This window comes from Haliotis asinina, chromosome 16 (assembly GCF_037392515.1).
Source record: "Haliotis asinina isolate JCU_RB_2024 chromosome 16, JCU_Hal_asi_v2, whole genome shotgun sequence".
NCBI lineage: Eukaryota > Metazoa > Mollusca > Gastropoda > Lepetellida > Haliotidae > Haliotis > Haliotis asinina.
In genome coordinates, this window is record NC_090295.1 from 39,081,393 (window position 1) to 39,099,601 (window position 18,209).

Here is an 18,209-nt window from a genome sequence, read left to right on the forward strand (position 1 = left end):
AAATGTCGATTACGCAATGAATTCACAGAGACTGTCCAACACCTTGTCAGTGGATGCCCTTCTGTGGCATCATGATGGCATGGCTTGCTGCTTTTATTATCGTCTTCGCCATGCCTATGGCTTTGACCCCGAGGTCTATCAATGGTACGACCCTGAACATGCCCAGGGCGTCCTGGAAAATGATGATTTCAAACTATACACAGACTGAGTCGAATTCCAGCCAACAAACCTGATCTTGCCCTTTTTGATATAGCCAATGAAATTATTTATATCATTGAATTTTTTGTCCCTTTTGACAGCAATGTGATTTGCAAGATTCAGGAAAAGCATGATAAATATCCGGACCTAGCCTTTGAAATGTCTCGCTTGCATCCCAAGAACACTGTCATCAGGCTCCCAATTGTTCTCGGAGCCCTTGGTTTGGTACCTCCTGATCTCCTTGCGCAGATCAGGAGAGTGCCCGGGTTCTCCACCGGGAGCACAGCCAATCTGGGTAATGCAGAAGGCTGCAGTGTTGGGGAACCTCCATATTCTCCGAAAATTACATGGTGGGTTCGTTTAGGAAGTGTTTCCTGGGAGACGTCCCATTCACTGTCTGGTCTGCGTGTAGAGGGGGCTAGGGCTCTGAACTGATGATGAGCATTACCGACCTGACTTTGCTAGGATCACCTGAACCCTCTCTGCTGCATATCAATCAAAGTCGGAACTGTGCCGAACTTGCCGATGACAATGGACATATCCGTCCACGTGCCAAGTGCATTTTGGCCAGCTGAAATAAAACGGCGGCGCGCAAGGCGGCGTTTCTTGCGATTCCTTACCCCTTCTAGGTCAGTTAGGTTCATAAGTATCAAAATGGTTTCCTTTGAAAATATGAGTCCGTTCTCCTGACATTTACGATGCATCCACCTGGAACCATTATACAATTTCCGAATGTATCACACTGTTGCAAAATGAACAAAGCCACTTCCATGATATCAGAATGGCCTTTTCTAGTGTGAAGTTTGCATTTGGACAAAATCCTTTTCAATATCCTTATATTTATCGACATGCCATGATACTGTGCAAGAAAGCATAAAATCTCGGCGTTAGATGATCCCAAAGAAAATTACATGATACTGTCGCTGCTTTGGTCCATTGTCATCGGCAAGTTCGGCACAGTTCATGTAAAGGAAAGATTGAAATGCGTACGATGAACATAGAACATTTCACTTAAATACTAATTATCTTGAACTTTCAAGATACTATGTTGACTTTTCAAGGTACTAAGTTGAATGTTCAATATTCTTACTTAAATATTCAACTAAGGTAGGTTGAATTTTCAAGATAGTAAGTTGAATCTTCAACAAACCGAGTTGAATTTTCAAGATATTTCCTTGAATATTCAACAAAGTAAAGTTGAATTTTGAAGTAGGGATGTTAAAGTTTCAAGATGCTAAGTGGAAATTTCAAGATAGGATGTTGAATTTTCAAGATACAAGATGCCGAAAAGTAGCGGAGCCCTAATAGGCTTCAGTAAATATAAGTATTCAGTTTAGCTTTCAACGTATTGCACTTATTCCCCATAAACCAATTCTGTCTTGTGATAGTACAGAATCCGTAATTTGAAATTTGAACGTTACGAAAAATCAAACTGTGTAACTATATCATATATATAAGTTTGTCTCACACAAAGCACATGTTATCGATGATCTGTTATTAACATAGTAAATCAAATATATCTACCAGAGATCAATAGTGTCCAGACACTTTAGGATGCGTATCTACGATATATGATGACATATAAAATAGATCAATAGACAACAGATGAAATCTCTCTGTGAAACGATTTTTTTAGGATTAAAAATAAAGATTACATACGAAAATATATTGTTTTGAAACACGTGGCTCTATTTATCAACTCTTGTTAATATTAAACTGAAATATACCTGGGATGTCAAATAGATAGACCTAGAACATACTTAAGAGGGATATATGAGAGTCATTATATATTAAACAATTCCACGTGTGTATTTACATTGCTAAAATGGATCTCAGTTAACGATTTGAAACCGCGCAATACAAGTTTGTTATATACTTTGTAATGTGAAGATGACAGTCTATATTTTTCACGATTATTAAACGACTGCATGTTGATTTATCAGATTCAGGAAAACAGGATAACATTCAGCCAAGCATTTCAGTCCTTACTCGAATTCTGAATGGTTGGTCGTATTCTCGCACAAGACATTGCTAGGGAGACGGATCTTCCTGTTTTTCGAATCCACAGTTGTCTTCAACGTTTCATGCATCATAGAGTGGACATTCCTGATATTGATCTGTATACGCATCGAACTAATGTCGCTGACATTTATCGCTATTGCCCCAGGGTTACCCTGTCTTCACAATTTCTGTTACTCCCGGCCGCACGTTTAGCGCCGGTCCGTGGATCCGCACATACGTGCGTATGAATATCTTAAGAACCATTCTCTAGATTCTTTTCATATTTGGTACCTATGTTCATCATAGAAAGAGACTGGTCTCAGTCAAGTTTGGTGACCTTTATCTGCATTTCAATGTCACACTGGCACTTGAACATTTTACCCTTGTCAGCCAGATATCTCAAGAACAATTCACAGGTTTATATTCATATTCAACACCATGCTTATTCTTGGGAAGGTGCAAGAGAATTATGTCACCTCAGTGACAATGCCATTTAGACCCGAGATGGTCCGGGGTAGAATAGGCCTTCAGCAACCCAAGCTTGCCATGAAAGGCGACTATGCTTGTCGTAAGAAGCGACTAACGGGATCGGGTGGTCAGGCTCGCTGACTTTGTTGACACATGTCGTCGGTTCCCAGTTGCGCAGATCGATGCTCATGTTATTGATCACTGGATTGTCTGGTCCGGACTCGATTATTTACAGACCGCGGCCATATAGCTGGAATATTGTTGAGTGCGGCGTAAAACTAAACTCACTCACTCACTGTCGTCCATTTAATGTGTAGCTATTCAGAACATCTAACTGAACCACTAATATTCATTTTAATTCATAGTGATAAGTCTGACATAAATGCCTGTGTTTCTCAATATGTAAATAGGAAACGCGCAGGTCAGTTAGCCAATTCGGAGCTGTGAAATGGAGGTGCTTCCTGTCCCCAGCAGTAGTTGTTATCGTAATTCATCATCCCATACTCTAACATCACTTTTCTTTGCTTCAATCAACAATATGGCAGTGGTTTGTAAATACTCGAATCTGGAACAATGTGTGAGCTTTGGGATATAGGTACGTCGAGCCAGACCCCAGATTCAGTTAGCCGCCTCTTCCAACACGCATGGGTGGCTGAAGACCAACTCTAATTCAGTATTATATGAAACTTGGTATATTTGTTCACTGTAGTGGTTTTACCGTTGAGACATAACTCTAAAAAACTGATTTCATTAGACGTTTGGATTATGTTTTCTCTTGTTCATTCCGAACCCCGATAACTGCTCGACCCACCTAGCAGGAATTTATTATGCTTACCGTTTCTAATAAACATTGTACAGAGACTTCAAGTCTAACTCAACATATGGCAATAATCCAGCTATTTAACGGCTATCGTATAAGACAATATAGACCAGACAATCCAGTGACTGACTTCATGAGCATCTTTCATGTAACGCATGCACTAACCGCGTCAGCATCGAGTGTGACCACCCCAGTCTGTAAGTAGCCTTCTACGATAACAACGGGTTCTTGAAGACCAAACCGAAACCGGATTTTCAGACTTAAGAAACATTCTACTTTTATGATCTTTTCACGTGCAGTTTCCAAATCTCTTCTCAAGAACCTTAAGGCTCAATAAGAAGAGTGAAATGTTTCTCGGGCATCGGTGCGTCACTTTTATTTGTGCGCGTAGCAATTTTTATTGCCATTTAAGACTTAACGGCGTCCCGATCACGCGGCCAAGATTTATCCAACATAAGAATGAGTGTCTGTAAGGACGAGTGTGACTGGATCTACAACTCATTAATACTTGCTAAACTTCCAAGATTTATTTCTTAGAGAAAATAAAAATGAAAATGCGTTCCTCCCTTGTCACTTTTTTCTATAAAATTGTTCTTAAAGTCCTACCACCCTCGTCATTTTTTAAAAAGAATGTGCCCGAGAAAAACATTCATTTTTTTATATGCAGCCTAATGCTAAATATAGGTTAAATAAAAATTCGACAGAAAGTTCAAAAGTACATTTTAGATCTGTTTTGCAGTGTTCTGTTTATTGTGTGTTCAAGTGACAGCATTCAAATATGTTAGAGAAACAATTTCTGCCACTTTCATTAAGAATCATATATAAAGAATAAAGAAAATATGACACCCAACAAGAGCAGCCAAATTCACAGCTGGAACCAATGAAAATATCATCTGTGCTGTGTAAATGCATAAAAGGCTGGCTTATGATCTACATAACGACTTGCCTGATAAGTACCCACACGGTTCAACATGAAGCTGTTCCTCCTAATAGTTCTAGGTAAGTTAGCCTACCGTGTTCCACCACTCTGACTTTGCATTAGTCTGTAGACCACTTTAACTTATTATGACCATTGTAGGATGTTTATACAACGCATATATCCATGCAACTAGTACACACTAGTGCAGTGTGTTGTCAGTATTTAAAGACCTTGCAAGTGTTTGACTGTCGGTATGAACCTAAAGTTTAATCTAAAGGGCCCTGATTTTCGGAAAGTGATAGGTGAAATTTACCATCGGCAGTATTTCAGACATATCGTGACTAGAAAGGTTCTACATACATAATATGTACATGCAGTTAATGTAGGATCAGACCCGTGAAGGTCCGGGGAAGAACATGCAACCGATGCTTGTCGTAAGAGGCGACTTACAGGATCGGGTGGTCAGGCTCGCTGACTGGGTTGACACATGTCGTTGGTTCCCAGTTGCGCAGATCGATGCTCATGTTATTGGTCACTGGATTGTCTGGTGTAGAATCATCTAAGTAACTAACTAATCTATCACATACATTTAAAATCCCATGATCTACACCGGGTGCAAGGACTTTCTGAACAAAACCTTCTTTATCTGAAACCCGCGATACAGCGGCTAGACTAAACCTGCAACCTGCAAGTTGATATGAGTGGAATGGGTTTTTTTTGTTTGTTTTTTTTGTTGTTTTTTTTGTTTTAAAAAAAAAGACAAAACATATTAGTTTATTCCGTTATTATATCATTGTTTACAAACACAAGTGTCATATCACCAGGTAAATGTGAATCCCTTATGTTGTAAGGCAACACCCTTGTGTAGATAAAACAAATAATTAAATAAAAAATAAATATAGAAAAAACTGAAAAAACAAACAAACAAGAAAAGTATGACATGTTTACTCTCTTCTATGTTTCAGTTATTTCAGTGGCTTCAGTGGTTACAGTAGCTCAGATGTGTAGAACTCGTGGATTTTCAGCCAGTGAGTGGACAGTACTCTACGTGTCTCGGTTAACAAAAACATTATCTGAGAGATATGGAACAATAATATGTCATTCACTAAGCGGCGTAACTGCTGATCACTCAGCATATAGTTCGAACAACATGGCATTTTAGAAAAGCCTCTTGTACATCCAAACTGGATATTATTTAGTGCACAGTTTGATGACGAGGACAGGTGTATCAGTATGCGTGCTGATGCAGGTTTGTTTGTTTTTCAGAGTCCGGCAATTTTCATTTGTTCCACAGCAATCGACCAACAAAAGGTATGTTAAGAAAAGACACACGAAATCACTAAATTTATGAGTGACAGTTTGGTTGTAAGCCGCTGTCACGACTTGGCACATCAGTGTGGGGAATCGAACGCGGATCTTCGGCGTGACGAGCAAACGCTTTAACTACTAGGCTACGAATCATTATCATATTGCGATACATTACGTACAAAATTCATTGTGTTATTATTTTTTTATGTGTTTTAGGGGTTGACAGGTGGGATATTGTGTTAAGTATTTAACAACGTAAGTATTCTCGTCACAATATGGCTGAAATATTGCCGATGCAATGTTACATTTTGACTATTAAATGTCTTCAGCTGAAACCGTAGATCCTCGAGTTGCACACTTTCCAGGCGCAACAGTGGATGTGACTTAACACATGTAGTTGGTCTCCTTCTCAGATACCGTTGCTCAAGATATCTTTTAACATTTTTACAATCAGCCAGGATATCACTAATGGATATAATACACCCCCTGAGTCAGGTTTCATTGTACGCTGATTCAGCAATTGTATGGGAACATTTGCTCGGACAGTTCCTAAATATCCATTTGGAGGAAATATATAATGTAATACATACAAGTGTCTTGAACAAGCTCGATGACACCAGGAAATCATGATTCTACCTTTTAAAAAAATTTCCTTGGTTTTCCTGTTCTAATAACCAGCTGAATCCATTTGGTCCGTTTGGTTTTATCAGTCAGTGATAGTTTAACTGCCAACATTCCTTTTTCAAAGTTTCCAAATATGCACGTTATCATATTACCTTGTTAACTTCTACAACCTTTTGGTGTGGTGGAGTAGCCTGGTGGTTCAAACGGTCGCTCGTAGCATCAAGGTTCAAATTCAGGATTTTAGTGATGACCAATTCTCTCTCTCTCTCTCTCTCTCTCTCTCTCTCTCTCACACACACACACACACACACACACACACACACACACACACACACACACACACACACACACACACACACACACACACACACACACACACACACACACACACACACACACACACACACACACACACACACACACACACACACACTGCTTAAACCGGTGTAAACCCAAATTCATGCATGCTTCATTCAATCACTCACACTTCTGCGCAGGTGACGGAGGCTTACCTGGGCCCGCTTGCACAGAGCAATCTTAGTTACAATCAATCTTAGGCCCCTACAATCAGCTTTACAATCACCATACAATTGCTATAATCCACTTGCACAAACACGATCTTAAGACAGCATGAATTTAAGATCACAATCTTAACTAGGATCGAACTCTTCAACGTTGGAGGTACAAATTTCTTAAACTCGACTCCTGTCTACAGTTGTCTTCAAGTGCGCATAGCATGCAGCGCAAATAAAACGTGGAACTGGTTACTGCACGCAAATGACACCCCTTCCTTACTCGCACCTTGCAGATTTTTCATGAAAACAAAACAAAACCCCCCTAAAACCCCAACCCACAAATCTTTGAAGGAAATGATAACGTTGAAGAAAGAAGCGATAACGTGGAAGGTAACATGTATAATCACTCGTACCTCAGGGGTTATTCTCTAACTTTTCTACATTCTAATTTTTTATGAACTAGACGTGATACTGCAACCACAGAAATATCATGTTTTATGCAAGTAATGAAATGCAAACAAATACGTTAACACATTGGGTCTTGAGTTATTGACATAATAATCATGAAATTAAAAGATAGCACATAAATAAAATTTACTTATGACATAACGCCTAAATGTACCATGATTTGTCAGTGGCTGTCAAACTATGTTCGGCATCTTGTAGGTGTTATTTGGAGTAAAATCCCAAATATATCCCACAAGCATTACATTTGTAAAGATATGAAAGTGTGACGTGACTGTTGGAGTGTTGTGAAAAATTCATAAAAGGGAAACATGATAACGTAACTTATTTCGTGTGTGTTGTATGTGTTGTTTAATGCTCATCCACAGTATATTAATTACTTTATGATATTTTGTTGGTAATTATTTTTTCGTTTTGTTAAAAAAACGTTTTATGCAAATTTCACATACCCCAGCATGTGTATTTTTCCCGTTTGAAAAATACTTATTTAAAATGCATAGTTTACAACTCTTGTCTCTCGTCAGATTCAATTTTCACAACTAGACAAAACATAATTCTGCACGTTATCCAACTGTAGATTATTTCAATGATAAACTAAGACAAAATCATTAACCGAAAAGAAACACGTGGAGATCTGTTCTGTCACAACAAAACATGCATTGTATCTAGGCATTGAGGATTTTACGGCAACGGCATAATATACAAAGGGAAACCACTCCCATCTTGCGTAAAAACTAAGATTAGCTGCCCTTGAGTTATTGAAAAGGTCATGGCCACTGCTAATCGCATGCAGACACCTTTCGTTACTATCCTTTCCTTGTTTATCAAAAGGGCGTGGTGTTCATACTTTTTCCAACACTGAATCGGGTGAGAATTGTACTCTATGATATCGACTCGATATTTCTGTTGTTCACTACCGCTAATAACGATATTTCTGACGTTAAATCGATGTTGCATTCTCCGTGTCGCTGAAGTGTCGAGGCGAATCATACAGTTTTATGTAATGTGAAAGCAGTCCCCAAACGTAAAGCTAATTATTTGCGTGAAATTGACACCAACGTGGACGCCATTTTGCTATTGACTACAATGATCTTAGCTCCTTACAATTGCTTCCGACCAATTGTAAGTTTTGATTGTAACTTACAATGATCTTAGCCTACAATTGCTTTGTGCAAGTGGATGGCGATTGTAGCCGAAGCCTAAGATCGCGATCTTAAGGATTTACAACAATTGTAGCTCTAAGATCGTTTTGTGCAAGTGGGCCCTGGCTTTTTTGGGGGGAACGACGTCAGGGAAATGACGGCGTAGACGAGATTCCCGAAGATGCTGACAATAAGAGATTGAAATAAAATTCTTGCTCCATTAACAAAATGTCGTTCCATGAATTCTTTTCCCGATGATACGCCTACATGGTGTAGAATAGCACTATTCAGTGAGTGAGTGAATTACAGTTTAACGACACACTGGCTAAACCATATCACCAGAAAGACATTTTAATAGATGATTTGAAATATATGTGTTAGACACGCTCTTCCCAAAGAGGTTACTTCTGTCATATCGTAACCTCTGTTCTAATACGACTCTTTATTGTGCAGGTGTTGATTCGTGATTGGCTGCAATTAGATTTAGTTGTGCAATCAGTGACGTTGTTTCAAAAAAGATCACCAGCAAAGCCTCGGTAATTTCTGTATGCTTCGGGATAACTAGAACCTCTACCCAGCACGATGCGCAAACCTTTCTTCTAGAAAGAACCCAGTCATGTAATGGAGGCCCATTAATGTCTTTCTTGTCACATCAACAAAAACTCTGCACTCTCAATTGCACTAGTGTCTGCTTTTCAGTTAAACACGAAATACCGGATCTATCCTTCGACCGATGATAGCTAACACCATGGCGGTCGTCATACTGGATCCAACACATGGTAGGATTGGCTCAAAAGAAGGGAGATAATTCGTGTTGCGATTTTTTTGCCAATAGGGGATGTTGCGAGAACTGGGAAATATGGCTGTATTAGAACGGAGGCTACGTAGGAAGATATGAGAGATATAACCTCTGTGGTAGTGAGTGAGTTTAGTTTTATGCCGCGCTCAGCAATATTCTAGCTATATGGCGGCAGTCTGTAAATAATCGAGTCTGGGCTAGACAATCCAATGATCTACAGCATGAGCATCGATCTGCGCAGTGGGGAAACAATGACATGTGGCAACCAAGTCAGCGAGCCTGACCACCCAACCCAGTCACTCGCCTTTTATAACAAGCATAGTCGCCTTTTTTGGCAAGCATGGATCACTGAAGACCTACCCTACCTCGATTCTTCACGGGTCACCAGTTTGAGAAGAGAATGGTGTTAGATGGTGATTCCCAAGTTGAAACTGAGGCTTTTTATTACTTGGTTTACGGATCCACCGACACAAAATGTGAAGAAGTGGAAAAAAGGTGGTTTTTTTATACATTTTTTTGCCATCATATGCCGCCGACCTGATATAAAACAGAGAAAGTGAAAAAGTAGCAGATTATACCTTTCAGATATTTTATTCGCTGAGCTTCAGAGAGCTATCATTAGTAGAAACTGTTTTGCTCTAAGAGATTCGTGGTGAAGTTTGTTGTGTGTTGATTGTGTTACACTGTATTTTGTGTGCAGAGCTGCTCGTTTTTATGGAATGTGTTATTATTATGTTCTGAAATCAAGCTGAACTTAATATTGATCTATGGTCAATATCACACCGTTGATGAAAATGGTATTATATGAAAATGTGTTTCCCACTTTTGAAAGTTTTTACTGTTATGTGTACTCTTCAAAAGTACAGGTCAAAATAGCCACACGACAAAATGGCCACACTGACCCCTAGTCAAAATGGTCACACAAAAAAGTCAAAATGGTCACAACCCCTAGTCAAAATGGCCATACCAAAAAGTCAAAATGGCCATACATTGTTTTATTAGTTTTTAATGCTCAAGACACTTGTATTACTTGATACAAAACAAGAAACTTGACAATTTGAATTTCAGGGAATTATTTGAGACAAAACCAGTCAATGCTGGATTCCAAATACATGTATGGGGGAATGGTTTGCCGACGATTTTATGCCGCTGAATTGTACCAGAATCATGCATCAAATTGCTGAAAAGTATGTGCAAATGTATGCGTTAGGGTGTAAATTCTTGTTAAGAAGTTGCAAAATTTCACTAATTTTCATCGTGAACTGAATTCGTGACAACGAATGGGTTTTACAGTACATCAGCTACCTTTAAACAGTATAACATATTTTGCACGATTCAATTTTGAAGAGCTGTCTGAAGTAAAAGGCTATATTTACACACGTGAGTCTAAACGTTTGATGAGAAATACATAACACCTGAACTGACATGTATACTTAAAAAGACACATTATTTTTCACATGAAAATGGACTGAAAAGGTAACATTTTTGCAAGCTATCAGTTAAGCGCCACCCAGTATATTTTGCACAACACACACACACACACACACACACACACACACACACACACACACACACACACACACACACACACACACACACACACACACACACACACACACACACTGCTTAAACCGGTGTAAACCCAAATTCATGCATGCTTCATTCAATCACTCACACTTCTGCGCAGGTGACGGAGGCTTACCTGGGCCCGCTTGCACAGAGCAATCTTAGTTACAATCAATCTTAGGCCCCTACAATCAGCTTTACAATCACCATACAATTGCTATAATCCACTTGCACAAACACGATCTTAAGACAGCATGAATTTAAGATCACAATCTTAACTAGGATCGAACTCTTCAACGTTGGAGGTACAAATTTCTTAAACTCGACTCCTGTCTACAGTTGTCTTCAAGTGCGCATAGCATGCAGCGCAAATAAAACGTGGAACTGGTTACTGCACGCAAATGACACCCCTTCCTTACTCGCACCTTGCAGATTTTTCATGAAAACAAAACAAAACCCCCCTAAAACCCCAACCCACAAATCTTTGAAGGAAATGATAACGTTGAAGAAAGAAGCGATAACGTGGAAGGTAACATGTATAATCACTCGTACCTCAGGGGTTATTCTCTAACTTTTCTACATTCTAATTTTTTATGAACTAGACGTGATACTGCAACCACAGAAATATCATGTTTTATGCAAGTAATGAAATGCAAACAAATACGTTAACACATTGGGTCTTGAGTTATTGACATAATAATCATGAAATTAAAAGATAGCACATAAATAAAATTTACTTATGACATAACGCCTAAATGTACCATGATTTGTCAGTGGCTGTCAAACTATGTTCGGCATCTTGTAGGTGTTATTTGGAGTAAAATCCCAAATATATCCCACAAGCATTACATTTGTAAAGATATGAAAGTGTGACGTGACTGTTGGAGTGTTGTGAAAAATTCATAAAAGGGAAACATGATAACGTAACTTATTTCGTGTGTGTTGTATGTGTTGTTTAATGCTCATCCACAGTATATTAATTACTTTATGATATTTTGTTGGTAATTATTTTTTCGTTTTGTTAAAAAAACGTTTTATGCAAATTTCACATACCCCAGCATGTGTATTTTTCCCGTTTGAAAAATACTTATTTAAAATGCATAGTTTACAACTCTTGTCTCTCGTCAGATTCAATTTTCACAACTAGACAAAACATAATTCTGCACGTTATCCAACTGTAGATTATTTCAATGATAAACTAAGACAAAATCATTAACCGAAAAGAAACACGTGGAGATCTGTTCTGTCACAACAAAACATGCATTGTATCTAGGCATTGAGGATTTTACGGCAACGGCATAATATACAAAGGGAAACCACTCCCATCTTGCGTAAAAACTAAGATTAGCTGCCCTTGAGTTATTGAAAAGGTCATGGCCACTGCTAATCGCATGCAGACACCTTTCGTTACTATCCTTTCCTTGTTTATCAAAAGGGCGTGGTGTTCATACTTTTTCCAACACTGAATCGGGTGAGAATTGTACTCTATGATATCGACTCGATATTTCTGTTGTTCACTACCGCTAATAACGATATTTCTGACGTTAAATCGATGTTGCATTCTCCGTGTCGCTGAAGTGTCGAGGCGAATCATACAGTTTTATGTAATGTGAAAGCAGTCCCCAAACGTAAAGCTAATTATTTGCGTGAAATTGACACCAACGTGGACGCCATTTTGCTATTGACTACAATGATCTTAGCTCCTTACAATTGCTTCCGACCAATTGTAAGTTTTGATTGTAACTTACAATGATCTTAGCCTACAATTGCTTTGTGCAAGTGGATGGCGATTGTAGCCGAAGCCTAAGATCGCGATCTTAAGGATTTACAACAATTGTAGCTCTAAGATCGTTTTGTGCAAGTGGGCCCTGGCTTTTTTGGGGGGAACGACGTCAGGGAAATGACGGCGTAGACGAGATTCCCGAAGATGCTGACAATAAGAGATTGAAATAAAATTCTTGCTCCATTAACAAAATGTCGTTCCATGAATTCTTTTCCCGATGATACGCCTACATGGTGTAGAATAGCACTATTCAGTGAGTGAGTGAATTACAGTTTAACGACACACTGGCTAAACCATATCACCAGAAAGACATTTTAATAGATGATTTGAAATATATGTGTTAGACACGCTCTTCCCAAAGAGGTTACTTCTGTCATATCGTAACCTCTGTTCTAATACGACTCTTTATTGTGCAGGTGTTGATTCGTGATTGGCTGCAATTAGATTTAGTTGTGCAATCAGTGACGTTGTTTCAAAAAAGATCACCAGCAAAGCCTCGGTAATTTCTGTATGCTTCGGGATAACTAGAACCTCTACCCAGCACGATGCGCAAACCTTTCTTCTAGAAAGAACCCAGTCATGTAATGGAGGCCCATTAATGTCTTTCTTGTCACATCAACAAAAACTCTGCACTCTCAATTGCACTAGTGTCTGCTTTTCAGTTAAACACGAAATACCGGATCTATCCTTCGACCGATGATAGCTAACACCATGGCGGTCGTCATACTGGATCCAACACATGGTAGGATTGGCTCAAAAGAAGGGAGATAATTCGTGTTGCGATTTTTTTGCCAATAGGGGATGTTGCGAGAACTGGGAAATATGGCTGTATTAGAACGGAGGCTACGTAGGAAGATATGAGAGATATAACCTCTGTGGTAGTGAGTGAGTTTAGTTTTATGCCGCGCTCAGCAATATTCTAGCTATATGGCGGCAGTCTGTAAATAATCGAGTCTGGGCTAGACAATCCAATGATCTACAGCATGAGCATCGATCTGCGCAGTGGGGAAACAATGACATGTGGCAACCAAGTCAGCGAGCCTGACCACCCAACCCAGTCACTCGCCTTTTATAACAAGCATAGTCGCCTTTTTTGGCAAGCATGGATCACTGAAGACCTACCCTACCTCGATTCTTCACGGGTCACCAGTTTGAGAAGAGAATGGTGTTAGATGGTGATTCCCAAGTTGAAACTGAGGCTTTTTATTACTTGGTTTACGGATCCACCGACACAAAATGTGAAGAAGTGGAAAAAAGGTGTTTTTTTTATACATTTTTTTGCCATCATATGCCGCCGACCTGATATAAAACAGAGAAAGTGAAAAAGTAGCAGATTATACCTTTCAGATATTTTATTCGCTGAGCTTCAGAGAGCTATCATTAGTAGAAACTGTTTTGCTCTAAGAGATTCGTGGTGAAGTTTGTTGTGTGTTGATTGTGTTACACTGTATTTTGTGTGCAGAGCTGCTCGTTTTTATGGAATGTGTTATTATTATGTTCTGAAATCAAGCTGAACTTAATATTGATCTATGGTCAATATCACACCGTTGATGAAAATGGTATTATATGAAAATGTGTTTCCCACTTTTGAAAGTTTTTACTGTTATGTGTACTCTTCAAAAGTACAGGTCAAAATAGCCACACGACAAAATGGCCACACTGACCCCTAGTCAAAATGGTCACACAAAAAAGTCAAAATGGTCACAACCCCTAGTCAAAATGGCCATACCAAAAAGTCAAAATGGCCATACATTGTTTTATTAGTTTTTAATGCTCAAGACACTTGTATTACTTGATACAAAACAAGAAACTTGACAATTTGAATTTCAGGGAATTATTTGAGACAAAACCAGTCAATGCTGGATTCCAAATACATGTATGGGGGAATGGTTTGCCGACGATTTTATGCCGCTGAATTGTACCAGAATCATGCATCAAATTGCTGAAAAGTATGTGCAAATGTATGCGTTAGGGTGTAAATTCTTGTTAAGAAGTTGCAAAATTTCACTAATTTTCATCGTGAACTGAATTCGTGACAACGAATGGGTTTTACAGTACATCAGCTACCTTTAAACAGTATAACATATTTTGCACGATTCAATTTTGAAGAGCTGTCTGAAGTAAAAGGCTATATTTACACACGTGAGTCTAAACGTTTGATGAGAAATACATAACACCTGAACTGACATGTATACTTAAAAAGACACATTATTTTTCACATGAAAATGGACTGAAAAGGTAACATTTTTGCAAGCTATCAGTTAAGCGCCACCCAGTATATTTTGCACAAATATAGGTTGGCACATCTGAAATCTTTCAGAAAAAAACCCAGCAATCACAAATCCATAATGGAAATTATCTTTTACTTTCAACAGGATACATACTCTTTTGGAAAACATGCATTTTGTTTTCCTCAAATCAGAGTGAGAAGTGAGAATCAGAAATGACTGTTACATGGTCACATGATTGTCACTTTTAACAAGTGAAACCTAAATGTAATTGTCTTGTATAAGCACAACAGGAAGAGTTATTTTGATTTAAAACTCAGTGCCTTCATATATTTAACAATATTTCCTTTAATTGTCAATACAAGTGATTATGACATGCCTAAAACAGTTACCAGGGCTGAATTGCACAAAGCGATCTTAGCGCTACAATGATTGTAACTCCCATTCTTCAACATAGGCGTAAGACAGTCATAGCGCTTGCTTTGTGCAAGTGGGCCCTGATGATAAGTCTCTAATTATGGATTGCTCTTCCCAATTAGTTCAGCCTATCATTTCCACAGCTTCACATCTTAGTTTTGAAATAGGCTGGCACTTAACTTTTTGTTCTCGGTATATCTATAATGTTAAGAGTATTTTTAAGCAACTGAGGCGTATAAGAAACATTAATGACCTTTTTGAATTCAAGATCTATTTGATTTACTAACGTAGAACCTAACCTAACTTTCAAAGATGTTTAATTCACAAACTGAACATGGGTGGATAGGGTTTTTTGAGAAAGGGGTGTGCACACTGTTGAGGAAAGAGGGGGGAGGGGGGATGGGGGAAGGGGGGTGCACATTTCATTTATACCAGAGTTTCAATGGTCATTTAACAAAATGTCAGGACAAAAGAGGGGGTACACACCCCTGCACCCCCTCTGGTTCAGCCTGAGACTGAATATACTCAAGGGGGATCTGTGAAGAGTGAAGAGCAGCCTCCATAAGGTGAGTGCTAGGTAACACTAGTGGCCATTTTTTTATGATGCATCTGAACTGGTGTTTTTTTCTTCCAAACCTGTGTCACATCTACAGGTAAGCTGAAAATTGACCTGGTGCGGTTTAAGCATCATGTTGAAGATCCATGTTCCATTCCCCACATATGTGAAGTCTATTTCTGATGTCCCACTGTGATATTGGTTGGTTGGTTGGTGGGTTCCAGTACATTATCAGCACTGTTGTATGTGGAGCGTATTGTAGTTGGTTGCAGCACATTGTCATGACTATTGTATATGGAGCATATTGCAATTGGTTCAAGTTGCATTCAAGGTTGTTGCATATACACACCAGTGTGCATGTATGTATGTGTGTGTGTTCTGGTGTGTGCTATGCTGTTTATACAGAGCTAGCACACTGAGATAATATGCAACTGTTTAGCCTGGATATCAACATTTAGACACCCAGCTGACCAATCCTTTGTCTAGTCCCTTAATGTGAAGCCCCAGGCAGGTAAACAACAAGCACTACCTCTCAACATGAAAGCGACTAAAACTATGATCTCTGAGCCAATTCACCCAAAACACATTTTGTTCAAAAAAGGAGAGAGAAAAAACATAAAATCATATTTTGTTATAAAAGTTTATTCGAATCAGATCACAGTGTTGACTTTCCTCTGTGTTTCAAACATTATGCTTCAACATAACCATAAGGACAAGTGCTTTTCTCACAAAACACTTAAAAAGCAGACAGGGGCCTACCCCAGGATTTGGCATTGTATATCCCTAACATAACAAAGACAACTACAGATGATGCCATCAAGAGGATAAGACTCTACAATCCAGACAACCATAGTTTTAATAATAAACGCCTTAGTTTTGAATGTTCCCCATTACGGATATATAGTGTATTATCACATACTCCCCATCAGGGATATATAGTGTGTTATCACATACTCTCCATCAGAGATATATAGTGTGTCATCACATACTCTCCATTAGGGATATATAGAGTGTTATCACATATTCCTTATCAGAGATATAGTGTCATCACATATTCCTCCTCACAGAGATATTGTGTACTATCACAAACAATACCATGAGAAAAATCTAATTGATATTTCCAAAACTCTGTACCTCGAATTCCAGACTGAATGATAACTGCGATGATCTGGCGTTTATTACCAAAACATGGTTAAGTCAAAAAGGGAATTATGCTATAAATATACAAAGAGTTGAAATCTGAGGACCACCAGGGTATTCCAGCAGTCATTTAGCACCATGAGAAAAGAGTATTATTACATGATTAAAATATCTAGACTTGTTGAGGATTTCATTACAAGTGGTTGCTATACTAACTCCTATGCAAGCCTTGTCATCGGGTAACTTTAGAAGCAAAATAACAATGTTAAAACCACATATGTTCAAACAATAGCTCCTTCACTCAACAATGCACTACAATAACCATTTATTGTCTACTTGACGAGTAGATATTTTGCTTAGGACATTCCAGCAGGTGTGCCTTAACAATATTTTGCTTTTAAAGCCAACCACATTTGATTACATTTTGCCAACTTGTGACAATATAATTTGAACAGATGACAGGTACGTTTGTATGAGTTTATACATTTCAGTGCTTAAATCTACACCGCTGAAATATGTACAGTCAGTTTCTATGCATATCTATAAACATTGTTTCAATATACTGAAGGGTCATAAATAGCTATATCAGGATCTAACAATATATGTTTTCAATGTTTCCATAGCATAATCCTTTAAATTGTTACAAATTCTTCCAAAAATCTTTTAGTCTTGTCAATAACAAGCATTACTTCTTAACCATTAAGATCGAGTAAAAGCTATTTTGAATTATTTAAATTCAATAATCAAAAGAACACTAACCAAGTTAAAACTATAAAATGCTGATTGGATTTATAAACGAAAATACAAAACGTATAAAATTGAGGTCCATATTAACACAAATGTCATAAAATGCCACCAATATTATGATAAAACATTTCGTCTCGCGTTCTTCAACTGAATAACATTCGACTGAGCAACAGAGCGTGTTCTCTCTCCTGTTCTACAATTTGAAAATACCTAAAATATGTCCTTCATAGACTTAGTTCTCCACATCATTTCTTACCATCTAGACATGGCCTAACATTGTAACCACCCACGGCATTAGACTTCACATCTAAGGGGCCTTTGTTTTGTATCCTAAGATCCAGAATGCAGCCGTTAAAATTGTGTTCCACTGCCCCGTCTGTCATGCCTTCCAGCTCGGGCAAACCACCTGAAACATCGAGGATGGAATTGTTAAAAGCTTGGATGATGAAGAGGAGCCCTTTTTCTGGATTGGCGACATTATTGCAACAGATGGGACATTTCAGTGTAGATCCA

General features: G+C 38.5%; 1 protein-coding gene across 3 annotated transcripts in view; it reads right to left on the reverse strand.

Moving 5' to 3' along the window:
• Positions 1–16,435: 16,435 nt before the first annotated feature.
• LOC137268463 (basement membrane-specific heparan sulfate proteoglycan core protein-like) overlaps positions 16,436–18,209 on the reverse strand; it is a 215,648-nt gene continuing 213,874 nt past the window's right edge. For all 3 annotated transcript variants that reach the window (XM_067803030.1, XM_067803029.1, XM_067803028.1), the window contains one exon: positions 16,436–18,102. In XM_067803030.1, the coding sequence (XP_067659131.1) occupies positions 17,942–18,102 (161 nt within the window). In that variant the 3' untranslated portion in view covers positions 16,436–17,941. The remainder of the gene's footprint in view (positions 18,103–18,209) is intronic.